Below are 17903 nucleotides of genomic sequence, written 5' to 3' on the forward strand. Positions count from 1 at the left end.
TAGCAGGGTCTATGTTAAAAAAATTCGTGATGAAAATTTGTGGACTAAGTATATCTGTCTATAATCTTAATATATACAAATTACGTGACACGTTGTTTGTCCGCGATGGACTCCTAAACTAATGAACGGATTTAAATGGGGTTTACTTCATGGAATGCAGTTTGGTCCAACTTGAGAGATAGGATAGTTTTTATTTCGATTTGGGACCCATAATTATTTTTATTTTCAAAATTTGTATTCTATGGACATATTTTCTATGAGAGAATATAGTGACGCACGGTTTGACAATGCTGCTTTGAAACAATTTCATTATAGTTAACAACATTACAACAGGGAGCATTCTTGATGGTTGAAAATATTGGCAAATTCCTATAAAACAGTATTTTTTTTATTATCTACAGAACAACGTCTGTCGGTTCACCTAGTATTATATATCTATTAATCTATTCTAATCAGTTATGTTTTCTTCAACCTATTTATTTCTTTTAGCTCTCGTCGGGCAGTAACTCCTCCAGATTTGTACGAATCACTCCAGTATGTTTTGGATAACTCAGCGCACAGTATTCCTTTCAATATATCGACGGTCATGAATCGCTGGACAACACAAGGCGGTTTTCCTGTCCTAACTGTGGAACGACAGGCACCTACTGCACAATCTCTATCTATTCATCAGGTATAAACATGTTTTCGTTTACTTGGTGTTACTTAAAACATAAATTGATATCACAAACTAGTTTTTATTACAATTGTAAAATTAATCATACTATAACTATTAATAACTTATACTTAAGAGTACTTACAAATAAACATAGCATGCACAAAACTTATTTTTTAAAGTATTATACAGAATTAGGTAAGAAGTAAACAGTGTTTTTTAATAACCCGTCAGTGGCCAAGCTGCCACAAAGCGCGTGGCGCCCATGGCAGTCTTAAGCCGCCGCGCGGTACCGACGCCAAGGTCAACGGGCTCGGGTTACAATAAAATTTATTGCTTTTGAAGTGTTTCGGCTTGTTTATAAAAACAAACGTCTCAAGACTATTTAATGAATAAGCAAATCTTTTTTTAAATGGGGAGATTATGACGTTCACCGAGTGATATTTTTATAAATAATAATATTTGATTTTGAGTTTTTGTTTAATATTTGAATCGTTCATTGAAAAAGTATGTTATGTTTCATTAGTTCATACAACGCATCGTGATCATTTTATGAGAAAAATAAAAGGAATTTCATAATGTAGATGAAAATAGCCACAGCGCATTGTGTTTTGTTATCACAGTTGTTTTTGAATTGAGCGCAATGAGTCTTCTCTGTCTTTGAGAGTGACGTTATAGTTATATAAGCAACTGTTGTGTAATAAGGGGTAACACGAATGTGATAGTAGTATCACATGAGTGTTTTAATACCTAAGTGTCAACAGTTGCATACAAGACTTTATCTACACCCAGAATATGAATCCTCTATAAAAGATTCTGAAACAGTTAGCTTACTGCTAACATTAAAAAAGCCAGTCCTAGTAACCATTACATCACCAGAACGAGTGTTGTTATGAAAACGAATGATATAATGTTGTACTGAATTTCATTACAACAGTCGTTTGGATGATGTAATGGTTATTAGGACATTGGGTGTTTAAATGTTGGCAATAAGCTAACTGTTTCAGATTCTTTATTATAGGATTTAAAGCATAGGTGTCGATGAAACACTAATAACAATTTTTGTTTTCTTATTAATCAAAGACACTTCTTATTCGCAAAGCATTTATTAAACCAACTGTTTGTTATGTCATGATTTTCTTTGATAGTTAAAATTAAAAAGCTTGATTCTTTACAAATTTACTGCGGGTCTAAGAATTTAATTATTATTTCATCTTTATTCCTCCACACGTTTTTTACATAAAATGTTTTGACAGACGCACAAAATACAGATCCATCTTTTATTTTCCATTTCTCCTTGATCCCGCAGGAGTTACGCCCATTGTAAACAATGATCTGGAGCGACGTTTTCCATTACTTAAGTAAATCAACAATCTTATTGACGTTAACCCAGTTAATGGTGAAAGTGTAAAGAACTTTTTCCAGGAAATAATAAGAATTGTAATTTACATCGCTTTCTGCAAAGGTACGATCAATCAATCTATACGTTTTAAAACGTTTATTTTCTGTACCACAGGAACGCTTTTTAACTGACTCGTCACTTAAATCGTCTGACAACTGGCACGTACCTGTCAACTGGGTTCTTTCAAGCAACATTGACTTTGAGGATACCAGGCCTCAGGCTTGGGTGTTACCAAATAGCCCAGCACTAGCCGTCGACATTCCAGGCCTTTCTGATGCTGAATGGTATATAGTTAATAAACAACAAACTGGTAAATTTATTTTATTATTATTTTTTATTTATTTATTTTACTTTACACACAAAAAAAAGTATTTTACTTAAATTTAAGTACAAATATAAACCCATTCGGATTTTACCGTGTACTACACTCGTCGCATGTTACAAATAACAAAGAGAAAACTAAAAAAATACTATATGACATAATATCAGTACTTCAAACTAATTACAATATGACTTCAATACATTTATTACAATTATGAACATTAAACACTTATTCTAATTTTTACAAACTTATTATACTAAATTACAAACAATCCAACTTCTTACCGCATACTTATTTACCCTTCAATTTTCGTTTTGTTACGTTTGTTGTTTGTTCTTTACGTTTGTGTTATTTTTGTTCTCTGTTGATGGTAAGGTAGTTTTATTACGACATATATTTTTTGGAACAATATTTTTAACTATTCTAAGTTGCAAAGTGTATATTCAGTGTATGTGGCTATTATAAGTTCTTCCATAGCTCGAGAGCCCGTATTGTAACTACATTATATATATAAATTAAATAGCCGTTCCCACCCGCTTCGCTGGACGAATTTTAAACGAAAGGAACGTTGGAATTCTTAAAATAAGCCATAAACCATCTAGGATAAATTTCGCATCTAATGATGGTAGTTTCATGTCGATACGATCAGTGGTTTAGGCGTGATTGAGCCTCAAACAAAGACCATTTTCATTATATATATAGATTAAAAAGGCATTTATTTTCTCAAAATTGACTCCTTTAGATTCCTTTGTGATGTCATTTCTATTATACTAGATACTACTACCACTTTGGAAACAAATGGCGCTCCGAGAGAGAAGAAGCGGAGCAAGAAACTCTCCCAGCATTCGTTTTAATAAAATATACATTATTGTACTGACATTGCTATTGCTATAAAATAATCATAATTTAGTCCCAGGCTGTCCAGAAGTAGTAGGATTTACGACAGTGCCAAATAACATTAATTATTCTGTAGTAATTAAGGTAATTTTGAACACAATAGTTGCATGTATATTTTTTTATTTCTAGTTTGTTAGTTTTCGATCCAATCGTAACGTTTGATCATACTGTCATAGATTATGTACTCGTTTCTTCATTTACTGCTATAAAAATACATAAGTATTTCATTTTTCAAACACTTCATACATTTTCTAAAGTAATCTTAGTAAATAATTGTATATATCAATTAATAACTGTTATTATTTAAGGGTATTACAGAGTTAATTACGATACGGTTAACTGGAGAGCATTGGCTAATGTACTTTTGCGATCACACGAGGACATTCATTTGTTGAATAGAGCTCAAATAATTGATGACGCCTTCAATTTAGCAAGAAATGGTCGTCTGGTAAGTTTATTAGTACATACATAATCAAATGTAAACCAATAACTATTATTAGAGAACTGTAATCTAAGTCACGGATTATAAATCAGTAACAAACGATATGGTTTGGTAAAATTAACAGATAAAAATCTTACGTTTCCTTTATGGAGGGTAGAGGTAAGGAATATCATCTCTTATGGGAGAAAAGTTGAAAAAAGTATAGGAACAGGGTATGGTATGAATTATGTGTAATTATAGCAATTGTAAATGAATTATGATGAGTTAAAAAATTTAGTATTACTGTCTAAAATAAATTGTCATAAGCTAATGGGCGTCATAAATAGAGCACCGCAATACTTCAAGACAGTCCACATTGTAGCGCTCTACAAACCGCAGAACTGGCCACATAAGGAGTATTGCTGTCATCTCTGGTCTAGCACACCCCATTATCAGCTCGATCCATTTGACAGTCAGCGACACAGTGCTCCGTGAACGGCTGGATCACTTAGCGTTGCGTAGAGACGTCGCTTCATTGTTCGTCTTCTACCCCATTTATCACGGGGAGTGTTCTGAAGAGCAGTTTCACCTAATTCCTGCCGGCGAATTCCATCTTCGCACAACACGCTATTAATAAGGATATCATCCCCACCATCGGGATGTGTGGCGGTCCTCCACTGTGAGCTTTTTAAGGAGCTTTCTTCAATGTACTACAAAGCTGTAGAATGTGCTTCCTTGTGCGGTGTTTCTGGGACGATACGACATGGGTACCTTCAAACAAAGCGCGTGCAAGGTGCACTTTATGACCATTAACGCTCCTGTGATTCCTCTGGTGTTGCAAGAGAATGTGGGCGGCGGTGATCACTTAACACAAGGTGTACGCTCGTTTGTCCTCCTCTTTCTATAAAAAAAGAATTACAAGGACAAACTTCAACCTTCTTCTTTCATTTGCCAACCTTCGCTAGTTGGAGAGGCTCATGAAGACGAGGCAGTTGAGCTGCCACAATCGGCTATGTTACGCTCATTCAGGTGAAGTCAGCTCGAGTCGGTTTGAATATATTGAATGATCGAAAAGAAAATAACATGATAATATAGAACATTACAGGGTGTTTTTTTTTAAGCAAATCTTAAATTAAAATTATTTCATATTTTAGCTACCTCAAACCTATTGTTTCATTTAAAGAGTACGATACAATTAATGACGATTAATTGAGATCTATATATCTATAAGAGATTTCTACTAATATATTGACTCGTCACGATATCTCTGGAACCATAAGGCGTAAAGACTTGCCCCCTTATTCATTATAGTCTGCTAACGTAAAGCATTGCTAATTCTCACTCTGTCTTCTTCTATTGACCTAAGTCAGAATGAGAAAAAACACTCCTTAGCAGCTGTTTAAAGTTAGCGGACTATTATGAATAAGGGGGTTGAAATTTGGTAGGAATATTCCTTTCGCCCAGAAGAAGTCAGCTAAGAACTTACTTTAGGATTTAACGAAATTCTACCCCTAATAGTTATTTTTATTACGAATAGAATAACGTTTGTCCGGTCAGCTTGTACAATTATATTTTAAATGTTATTATTTTCATGAACAAAGAACAAAAAACATGTTATTTATCGAATTATTATCCTCACCTTAATGAAGTTCAAACAAATATCGTGTGTTCTTAAACAAACACGCGAAACGAAAAACAAAATTATTCTTTTCTTTATCCGATAATTTGTAAGAAGCAATAGAAATCATTTGAAAAGCCAAATTCATCTATTTTTTTATGAAAATAAGGGACGAGACGAGCAGTACGTTCAGCTGATGGTAATTGATATACCCTACCAAATACAATGCAGTGCTGCTCAGGATTCTTGGATAACCCAAAGATTTTGAGCGGCACTACAATTACGCTGGTCACCTTGAGACATATGATGTTATGTCTCATTTGCCCAGTAATATCACAGGCGCCTTTCAGACCGAAACACAATAATGCTTACACTTTACTGGTTCATGGTAGAAATAGGCGCTGTTATGGTACCCATAAGATGTTAAGTCTCATTTACCTAGTAATTTCACTAGTTACCTTCAGACCGAAAGAAATCATCATCAAATCTTTCATCATTGAAAGACCAAGTTTGTTTACAGAATTACGAATACGCTTTCGAAGTATCGCGTTACTTGACAAATGAGAGTGACTACATTGCGTGGGGAGCGGCTAATGCAGCATTTAATTATTTAGATGTCGTTCTCAGTTCAACACCTGTCTACGAGCTCTTTCAGGTAATCTTATTCTTTATTAGATTAAATATAATATATATAGGGATAAAGTACAACATCCTGTATCCACGTGGGCCGTCATTTGGAGCCGTTTATGCGCTCAATAGATATGCCGAACGCACGAATGCTTACCTAGTTCCTCGCCTAATTAATGTATAACCTACAGATATACAGAACATGAGGGAATTAGAATCAGAATATCTTTATTCAATAAAATTTCGAGGATCACATTGAATCGTCACAAAATAAATTATTCTAATATACAAAAATACAAAGTTGTATCCATAATTATACTATTGCACTATATTATACGAAAACTAGTCATAGCTCTACACCGGATTACAAGAACCTAAGGTATTGTCAAGCTGTCATTGCGAGATGGAGCGACATCTGGCCAGGCTATCTTGGCATTTATAAAATCATCTATTCTATAATAGGCTTCCCTAATTAAATGTTTTTTATTATAAGATTTGAAATGACGAATTGATAGCTCTGTCACTTTTGATGGTAGTTTGTTATAGAAATGCACAGAGTTTCCCATGAAAGAATCGTTAAGTTTTTGTAGTCGGTATCTTGGAATCAAGAATTTATTCTTGTATCTTGTATTAAAGTTATGTATATCATTTCTTTTCAGTAGATTATCTTTGTTTCTATGCGTGTACAAGAAATTTGCATAAATATGTTGGGAAGTTACTGTTAAAATATTTATCTAATATCATTAAACGAGCAATTCTTGTATATATATATGTATGTAATCTGAATCTTGGAAACGGCTCCAACGATTTTCATAAAATTTAGTATAGAGGTAGTTTCGGGGGCGATAAATCGATCTAGCTAGGTTTCAATTTAAAAAAAATGTAGTTTTATCCGTGTTTTAATGAAAAACAGCTACAATAACATTAGTATACAAAGTAAAGGTCGTTACACTCTTGATAGAGCGGTCGTGGTCATCACGAAGTGAAAACTATATACAAGACTATAATAGCTCAGATGGGACTTTGGGTGATCCGGAATGCAGAAGACCCCGGTCTGAATCCAGGTGTTCTATTAGTTTTTTTTTGTTCAAGTTTTGTACATCCTGAAAAATCCGAGCAAGGCTCGGTCGTCCGGATATTATTTTTAAAACGGTCACGCAATGAGTCGCGAAGACAGTATAAATTCACGTAATATTAAGAGAAAACTGAAATCATACTTTTTAAGTCACATATATATATATATATATAAATATGGTAGAAACATCATCTCGCATGCACTCTTGCACAACAATATAGTTCCTACGAGCGTGAAATAAGCCCCAAAAGCGAGCAAGGCTCGGTCGCCCGGATATTATTTTTAAAACGGTCACGCAATGAGTCGCGAAGACAGTATAAATCCACGTAATATTAAGAGAAAACTGAAATCATACTTTTTAAGTCACGTATATATATATATACTATATATGTATATGTGACTTAAAAAGTATATATATTGTATATATATAAATATGGTAGAAACATCATCTCGCATGCACTCTTGCACAACAATATAGTTCCTACGAGCGTGAAATATCCCATAAGTAGAAAAATATTCTTGGAAAGTGGATTAACGGTGGAAATCTAGATCACCAGTATAAACCTCGATGGTAAGCTAGGTAGCATAATATAATTTATATGGCTTTAAATAAATATGTCTTCGGAACATCCTTTAAAGCCATGGAGATTCCAAAATTATGTTAATAACTTCAATATTATATTTTTAGTGTCAAGTACGGACTCTAAAAAAAAATTTGCAGGTCTTCTTAGAAAGTCGGCAATGGTCCTGAGCTTCCACTTGTAACATATTTTTGTGAGGACAAACAGATAATATATTATATTATAATAACAATAACCTTAATTTAAAGTGTTAATTAGTTTACGTATAATGGTCATTAGAGCATAATAACACTAATGAAGAAAAATGTAAATTTCACCGATCCCGAACATCCACACATATGAGATTCCATGTTAAAAATCCGCATAATTATTGACCAATACTACAGATGTACACATCAAATTTATAACATTTTTTTTATGAAAATAACTGATGACTCGAGAAGGACGTTCAGCTGATGGTAATTGATACGCCCTGTACATTGCATTCAGTGTCGCTCAGGATTCTTGAAAAACCCCAAAAATTCTGAGTAGAGACTGCAAGTGCGCTCGTCATAAAACATAAGATGTTTAGTGTCGTTTGCCCAGTAATTTCAGTAGCTATGGCATCCTTCACACCGAAACACAATAATGTTTACACATTACTGCTTCACGGCAGAAATAGGCGCCGTTGTGGTACCCATAATCTATCTGGCATCTTGCGCAGGAGCCTCGCACATAATTGTTCATCGGATTTTTCCATGCATTATCGATATTTTATTTCCAGCAATACATTCTAGAACTATCTGCACCCTTGTATGAAAGTTTGGGTTTCATAGCTAAGGACAACGAAGAACATGTGACAGCATTCCATCGTAACATTATCTTAGATATAAACTGCCGCAATGGAAATCAGCAGTGTATCAGCAGTGCCCAGGAACTGTTGCAGCAATTTAGAAATAATTCTAGTAAGTATTCATGATCATTCGGGAAGCTCTGTAAAATCTTCTCGTCCCAAATACCGCAGTGTCTGAAGACGAAGGTTTTCAACCAGTGTGTATTGTCAATGATGACTTACGATACGCAGACGTGGTCGCTAACTATGGACCAGATGAGAAGTCCACCGACATAGCCAAAATGATTGCGAAACTGAAGTGGCAGTGGGCAGGGCACTTAGTTCGACGGACAGATGGCCGGTGGGGCAGAAAAGTGGACAAGATACAATACAAATACGATGGATGGGCAGCACAGGACCGATCGTCGTGGAAATCTATGGGGGAGGTCTTTGTTCAGCAGTGGACGTCTTCCGGCTGATGATGATAATGATGAATTACTAACAGCCGGTACCCACTGAAGGAGCTGAAGAAGTTGCTAGAGCTAGAAAACTATTGAAGGTGTTAGAGAAGGCCTTTTCCAAGAGCCACAGTGAACTGAGAGATATTGTGTTAACAAATTTGTAAAATGGTTAAGAAATACATTAGTAAAGGACAAAAGGCTTGTACATTGATTGATTGAGTTTCGTTTATTGTTTATTTGTGTAAATATTTGCCTCTTTTGCAAATAAATTATATATTTTTTTCCAACAGCATTTACCTTAAACCCTGACATACAGACAGTGGTATTCTGTTCTGGACTCAGAGGAGGTGACGTAGAGAATTTCAACTTCCTCTGGAACATGTACCAAACTAGCTCGGACTCTAGTGTTCAAGCAATTCTCCTAAACTCTCTCGGATGTACTTCCAATGAAACACTACGTGATTCGTAAGTTATAACATTATTATCATTTTCCATACTACCTCTCTAGTAAATTGTTTCTTTATTTTGCCATTTAATCTTAATCTATACATATATTTGCGTCATAGAGTTTTACCTAAAAGATTGAATATATTGGAATATGTTGGATCTTATATTGATACTAGCTGACCCGGCAAATGTTGTTTTGCCAAATAAATTATTTTTAGAGTTACCCCGTTTCTTGGACATTGCAACATTATTTTTTTTTTCTAAAATACAAGAATTTTTCTACAAATAAAAGTAGCCTCAGTTACTCCTTATTACATTAGCTACGCTATTAGCCAGAACAGACAGACAGACAAAGATTGTAAAATATGTTATTTTGGTGTAGGTATATATATTCATATACATGTTGTAAAAAGCGGTTGTATGTTGTAAATATCACAAACAGACACTCTATGAGTACAGCGGCACCTTTTTCCGCTGTCTAGCCAGAGTATACTAAACTACTACAGCAAATACCACCTCCGAGGAAATAACTGGCGCTAAACTTCATAATGACAACTATGACAAATACTATCTTTGACACACTTCATCTGCAGTCCCCCTGAAAACGAGATCTGGAAAGGTCTTGAAACGTCGGGTTAACTAAAATAAAAATGTAACTTTTACGCAAACATCTAATGTGAAACCGTTACAATTACACGCGTTTTAATCCTTTAAAAGTGTTTTATTTTAATGTGTAACACTCGCGTTATTCAAAGAAAATACTATATACTAAACTATTAATATTTTGTGTGCTAATCAAATAACAGAGTAGTAAACATTGGTCTCTCGCAGCAAACAAGAGGTTAAGGATTGGTCTCCGCTATGCTCCAACTAGTTACCGCAGGCATTGTAGGAAAGTGCGGACTCTGATATAACGCCCAAGTGGGCGTACTCGAGCCAGTCTCTAACAAAGTGTGACGTTGATGTGCCACATGTCGTTTTAAACTATACTTATAATTGAAACTAAAATGCCGGGTTGCGTAGTAAAACTTCGGAAAAATAGTACTACAAGTAATAAGAAAGACACTGGGATCACATGTCATCAGTATTTTTTTTTAAATTTCAATTTAAAATAACACGAAGCGCAATTAGTTACAAAATTTGAAAGATGCCATTGAGTGTCAAGATGCCACGCACACTAGTACCTTTACAAATAGCCAATACACACTACAGTATAGAATTGCCGTAATGAAAATGCTATTCTTTCTTTTTCTATGTTCTTATGTAGTGCTGTATCTAGTTGGAGAGCAGCGGAGGCCAATCCATAATCTAAGATTCTAACATTATTGTGTACCTAGTGAAATTACTAAGCTAATAAGACTTAATACTATGATGTAATATATCAATTGCAATAAAAGATTGGTTCAGAAAATATTGAAATAAAAAATGAAGTCACGACTTATCCGTGTATCCATACTGGGCCATCCATGTATAGAAATATATCAAAAGCTGAATTATATTATATTATACTTTATTTATAATAATAACACTTGACTATTCATTATTTTATTTCTTCATTATTTTAAACGATCTTTTATTTATTAACTAGCTGACCCGGCAAACGTTGGTTTGCCATATAAATTAGTTTTAGAGTTAGACCGTTTCTTGGAAATTGCAACATTACTTTATTTTTCTAAAATAAAAGATTTTTTCTGAAATAAACGTAGTCTAAGTTACTCTTAATTACATCAGCTACCTGCCAATAAAAGTCCCGTCAGAATCGATCCAGCCATTTCAGAGGTTAGCCGGAACAAACAGACAGACAAAAATTGTAAAAAAAAATTATATTAGTGTAAGTACCGTATATATTCATTTACATGTAGTAAAAAATAGTTTTTTTTATGATAATAAGGGACGAGACGAGCAGGACGTTCAGCTGATGGTAATTGATACGCCCTGCCCATTACAATCCAGTGCCGCTCAGGATTCTTGAAAAACTCAAAAATTCTATGTTATTTACAAGTTATTTCAATATTACAAACAGACACTCCAATTTTATTTAAATGTATAGATTAAACTTTATTTATAACTAGCTGACCTGGCAAACGTTGTTTTCCCATATAAATTACTTATCGTAAACCTTCCTTGAGCTTCAACGAATCTATTACAAAAGATTTTATTGAGATCGGTCGAATAGTTTAGGAGTTATAAGGGAACACACAAACATACATTCTCTTTTATATATAGATAATAGCACTATATGACTTCATTATTTTAAATTTCAAAACTATCTTTTATTTTTTGTAATAAGAACTTTTGACTTGACTCATCATGAAAACAATAAAGTTTAGATAAAATCCTACATTCATTTATTAACTGAGCCACATAAGAAGCGGGCTAATTTCCACAGCAGATAATTTTTGATATCGATACACGTGGATGTTGTCTGAGCAATAAACTGTTATGTGTGGTGTTGGCTTTAGCTTCCATATAAAATATTAATGGTTTTCTTAGTCCGGTCGAAACGAACCTTTACGAAATATCCAATATCCAACATAAATATTTGACGGTTTGGGTAAATAAGAGAATATTACTGGACAATATAGGGAATATTTCCCTCAGAGTTGTTCACAATAAATTAAAAAACTGGATAATTTTTTATCAAATTATCATTAAAATAACAGATGCAACATAAATTTAAAGATGTGTGTGTTATTATTAAAAGATTAAACATGTGTTGAACACTTATTTAAAAAAAGTTCTATCACAAATCTGTGTCTTTCTGTTAAGTAGCATTCAACAATCTTTAGACAATACTTATATGTTATACATAATTACTAACACGTGTCGAAGCTTATTATTAAGTGCGTCAAACTGATAGATCATATTCACAAGGAAGAATTAGATTATATGATGACAGATAAATACAGCTGACAAATCCTGCCATCCCATCTACAATAAAGTCTCCCTGCTATCCAATCTACTATCACGCCTCCTGCCAACCCATCTACGAAAAGGTCTCCTGCCATCCCATCCACGATAAAGACTCCTGCCATCCAATCTACGATCACGTCACCTGCCATCCGATCCACGATAAAGTTTCCTATCTTTCCACCACGATGACGTCTCCTGCTATCCCATCCACGATGACGCCTCCTGTCATTGTTTCTACGATAATTCTCTTCAGTATTAGTCTAACAATACTATCATAGGCAGGACTACCTAGCAACTTGAAGCCACACCTATCCGTCGGTTTTATGTAAAGAATATTATTAGACAAGCGATATTTATCACATGGGCTACATAATATGATTACTGAGCATCTATCTATGAGTAGACAATTATAGTATTCAACGAGATACAAAACCAAAAATTACCTGGATATCAACTTATTCCTACTATCTATTAATATTGTTACAAGTATAATATTTGTTTTCTATTGCATAACGCCTTTACAACTGAAGTGTATGTTGATTGATACATTAATTTAATACCTGTCAAATATGAACGTTAGTTGAATATTTTACTTTCTTCATAGGATATTAAATCCAACCTATTTGATTGATTTGAGACTCCGATTCTCATCGCGTTTAGAACATACCATAATCTCTAAATGTAACCAAAAATACCGATCACAAAACTAAATAGAAAAGAAAAAAAAACTATTTTCCAAATTTTTCAAATCTCAATAGAATACAAAAAAGAATTCCGAATAGGTAACATTTAGGTACACATTCTTTTACATATTGCTACATTCATACGATCATTAATACTTTATTAATCATACAACCTTATTAATAAATATTCTTGTTCTGCCATTTTTGTAATCAGGAAATAAAAAAGCGCACCTCTTGTAAAGGTGTATAAGTCGTATATGTTAAGCGTGCATTTTAATTATAATTGATAAAACATAAGATGTTAGTTTGAAAGATGGAACTATATGAAGAGTTTTTCGTTATGTTAAAAAATCATGTTTTGGATGAACAACATTTAAAAGAGTTCTTACGCACATTAAATTATTGTGTAAAAGGAAACCGAGCCCACTATAATGAATTGTTGCTGGAATATAACTTTCTACAGTTATGATAGCGCCGCACTATAACAGAGTGTAACTTTAAAGAAGATATTATGTACTGGTGAGCTGACTTCTTCTGAGCTCCTCAGTCTTTCGTTCATAGGCTTTCACGTCCCAGCCTGGTCTCTCCGCTCATGCATTAAATTTGAGCTATCATCCCCAAGAACAAACATTGGGTTTCCCGCGCCATTACACAGGATGTATGAATCTTATAACAATTGTTTTCTAGACATCGACATATTTTCGTGCTCCCCTGCTGTGTTCAGACACGTTTTAGAATTAAAACTAAAATCATTGTTATCGTTGACCCAAGTTTAATTTAATTTGCATTCATCTTTTGTACAAATGCATAATAATCAAATTAGTTATTTCTGTGCATTTGTGACTGTATTTGAGTTTTCCTTTTTATTTATTATTGTATCTGTGAAACATGTGTTAGGACGCATCTATATTTATATTTTATTAATATTACTTCCTATATTGTTCAGTTTGTTATGTTTCCTTGTAATAATAAATAAAAACAGCGATATCGTTCTTATTTTTCAGTTTCTTGAAACAAGTGATTGACGATAATTCAGCCGTTCGAGAACAAGACAGGCACTCTATTGTCGTGTCCGTAACTAACTCGAGCCCCGAAAACATGGAAGCGGCGCTGGACTTCGTTTTGGAAAACTTCGCTGCTATTCAGCCTAGGTATGTAACAATCAGCGTGGGTTACTGATTTAATTAAAATTGATTTAATTTGCTAAAAAACAAAATGATAATTTTATAAGCTAACTAGCTGTGAATACCGTCATTTGTGATTGTATAGTTATAATTTTGTTAATGTTTGTATAAATCACAACTTATTTCACAATTTTTCATATAAAAAAATTCTAGAACATTTTCGTTTGACTAAAATAAAACTTTTCAAATAATTCTAGAAATCTCTAGATCATCTCATCTCAATTTACTAAAACAATTCAAATCATTTTAGATGATAATAAGCCACATGTTTCAACCCCCGTATCTTCTTCTACTCAACTTGTAACCACCATAGTGCAAAATGGCAGCCTTGTATCTATTGTGACATAGAATAGATAGATGCAGTTTTAGCTGCAGAATGAAATTTTATTTTTTCTTTCAGTTAAGAACATAATAATATAGTAATAATAATGTTGCCCCACTTGCATTACAATCTAGCCTTAACTTAGACTAATAAGTAATTCTACTTTAACTTGCAGATTAAACTAAAAATGTGTCCATTAACACATTTCTTATTGTCCCTATTAAGGTGAAGTCACTTTGTTCGTGTCATTTATAATACATAAAATCACGCCTCTTTGCCGTCGGGGTAGGCAGAGACCACTTCTTTCCACTTGCTTGCGATCCTTACATACTTGTTTCGCTTGGTCCACTTTCATTTTATAATATCACTATATTTATATTGTATTACACTAATTCACTAACACTACACTAACTCAAAAGGTTTTGTTCGTTTTAGTCTTCTTACTATATCAGTAAATGAAATATAGAGACACACACCTCCATTTATATATATAATATAGATTAAACATGGGTCTTAAGATATAACATGTAGTTTACGATGGTGGTATTGGATATTCCGTGTTGACTCTCCATATAGAACTCTCTCGAACGGAAGAACGGAAACAAACGATGTATGTCTTGAGATAATTCGGTCAAGATTGTCCACCGTTTGATTATAAAAACAAAACTTTGTAACTTATTATATACCAGGTCGATTTAACATTATTTCTCTAATGTTGCGAAAGAACACGGGCGGGGGTGATCACTTTAGGCTACCCGTTAATTTCTGCTCATCCTCTCCCATTATAAAAATAATCCTTACTACGCTTTACTGGACATTGACAATTAATCCTTTATAGTTGTATACCATTATTACCGTTTTTATTAATCATTCGACTAGATTATTCTATACTATTAAGTTTGTTACTTGTAATTGAAGTTAATCAGTCATGCAAATCAGATATAAACGCGTTTTCATAAGAGATGAAGAAGCTAATGGAAAGTTAAAACCTGAAATAAATCTTAGAAAAGATTATCATGTCTAACTGCAAAAGAGATATTTAGCTATCTCAAATATTATATATTCATTTTTATTAAAAAATTCACTGCTGTGCTTGACATTTCCGTTACTACAATATATTGTTTTATGGTTTTAGGGAGTCTTATTTTAATTTTTAACTGTTAAAAATTCTTAGCATCATCACCATTTCATGAGAATGTTTAACGTATGACATGTTTTACGCTCATATGCTATCAATTATGACCTTGAAATTTAAGATTAATTATATGTAACATGAATATATGTAAGTAAAATTAGATCACCTCTTAGGAAACCTAGTTAATAGCACAAACTGGGATTGATTTACAATTGTTAAGTTTCTTAAATAAATTCATATTTTTCAGAGTGCAAGGGCTAACTGGAACTACAAATATATTGAACACCTTCGCCAGAAGACTGACGAGCAGACAACACTCAGAAAAAGTAATATTTTTCTTCTATTTCTTGGTTTAAATATACTTCTTGATTAATTCTCCATTTTACCAATTTACAAAAGAATTCAAAATTGAAAAGTGCATGCACTTATTATGTTCATACTTAAGCATGCATGCCTAACATTACATAATAAATAAAATAAATCGAAGTCATTCAATCCAATAGACAAAAGAAAAGTGATTGCAGTAAGTTTCTTTAACGCTAGATGGCGTTTTAAACAAAAATATGACGTAGTTCTTTTTCTATCGTGGCACTTCTTGGGGGGATAATTAATAACAGAGTGTAAATATTGTGTTGTATGTGCGGAGAAGAAAGAAGGAGTAAGAAATACCTTAATTTCTAGAAATAAGAGAGATTTGTAGAAGTATCGGTGGCGCAATAGGTTGAACGTAATCTCACCACGGAACCCACGGTTCGATCCTCGCCCTCCACATAGTAATCTGTTTTTGGTTTTCGAATTCATGTGTGCGTTTCTTTGACGCTTTATAAGGTCGACTTGGTCAGCCGCTTTTGTGATTCCTCTGGTGTTACAAGAGAGAATGGACAGCGGTGATTACATACAATCAAGTGCCTCGTATTTTCGTTAGACATCCCCTTCAATAAAAAAAGAGATGGAAACTAAAAGTCGTTTGAAAACTAAAACATAACAAATTAAAAAGAATGTTTAGATGAACAATTCGCAAAAAAAAGAATGCTGGGATAGTTTCTTGCGTCGCTTCTCCTCTCTCAGAGCGCCATTTGTTTCCGAAGCGGTAGTAGTGTCTAGTATATTAGAAATGACATCAAAAAGAATTCTAAAGGAATCAATTATGATTAGTTACCAGTTAGGCTCCTTTGCACAGGAAGCCGGCTACATTATGGGTACCCACAACACGGCTATTTCTGACGTGAAGCAGTAATGTGTAAACATTACTGTGCTTCGATCTGAAGGGCGCACAGTGAAATTACTGGGCAAATGAGACTTAACATCGTATGTCTCAAGGTGACGAGCGCAGTTGTAGTGCCGCTCAGAATTTTTGGATTTTTCAAGAATCCTGAGCGGCACTTCATTGAAATAGGCAGGGCGTCTCAAATACCATCAACTGAACGTTCTGCTTGTCTCGTCCCTTATTTTCACAAAAAAAATCAATTATGAGAAAATAAATGCCTTTATTAAAACTTTTTTTAGATTGAAGAGTTTGAAAGGCGGTACAATAACATCTTCTCAGCGGGCGAGAGGGCATCTGTTGCAGCCATCAAAGAGAATATTGCAGCTTCCATCACTTGGAGTGAGAACTACTACAATCAAGTTAACACCTGGCTCAACACGAACTACGGAAGCAGCGCTTCCACGATCGGCTGCAGTTTGGTTCTCCTTGTTTCAGTCATTCTTACTATCATTCGTTAGGCAGATTTATGTTAATTAGATTTTTCTATTAAATTAATTCCAATAGATTAAAAATTACTCTACGTTTACTATAATGTTTATAATAATAATAATTATAAGCCAAAGCAAAGGTTTGAAACAGTTATGCCTCACAATAATGTCATCTAGATAGACAAAACAATTGTTAAAAGAGGAACAAAATGCACGTGTTGTAAATAATATTTTGCAGATTAATAAATATTGTACAAAATTTTATTTTATTTACTTTTAAATGATCCCATAATGATTTCGAAGCTAAATTAAAACAGTTGAAGAAAACCCAAAATATATGTTATTAGGATAACAATACTTCGTAAGCCATAACGTTTATCTCGTCTGTTACCAAGGTGGGGAATTCTTAAAGGGTGACGTCATCGAAAATGGAGGAAATGATAAGATTATTTTGATTCATAGGTACTAAATGTATATCTGAGTCACCTAATTTAGCACCGAATCAACGTATATACGAATTCTAAAACTGTAAATATATTGACACGCTTTTTACACAAATTATCTTGCCCCAAGTTAAGCATATTATATAGCCTGTGTTATGGGTTACAAGACAATGATATATTTTATTCAATTTACTTACTGAAACATACATAA

General features: G+C 33.7%; 1 protein-coding gene across 1 annotated transcript in view; it reads left to right on the forward strand.

The window, feature by feature from the left end:
• LOC126967153 (aminopeptidase N-like) overlaps nt 1-17511 on the forward strand; it is a 35874-nt gene extending 18363 nt beyond the window's left edge. Inside the window, exons 8-16 of the mRNA XM_050811601.1 lie at nt 490-673; nt 2172-2367; nt 3585-3724; nt 5836-5970; nt 8362-8542; nt 9161-9335; nt 13918-14064; nt 15802-15880; nt 17061-17511. Coding sequence (XP_050667558.1) covers nt 490-673; nt 2172-2367; nt 3585-3724; nt 5836-5970; nt 8362-8542; nt 9161-9335; nt 13918-14064; nt 15802-15880; nt 17061-17279 — 1456 coding nt within the window. The 3' untranslated portion in view covers nt 17280-17511. The remainder of the gene's footprint in view (nt 1-489; nt 674-2171; nt 2368-3584; nt 3725-5835; nt 5971-8361; nt 8543-9160; nt 9336-13917; nt 14065-15801; nt 15881-17060) is intronic.
• The last annotated feature ends 392 nt before the right edge of the window (nt 17512-17903 follow it).

Source organism: Leptidea sinapis, chromosome 12 (assembly GCF_905404315.1).
Source record: "Leptidea sinapis chromosome 12, ilLepSina1.1, whole genome shotgun sequence".
Classification (NCBI taxonomy): Eukaryota; Metazoa; Arthropoda; class Insecta; order Lepidoptera; family Pieridae; genus Leptidea; species Leptidea sinapis.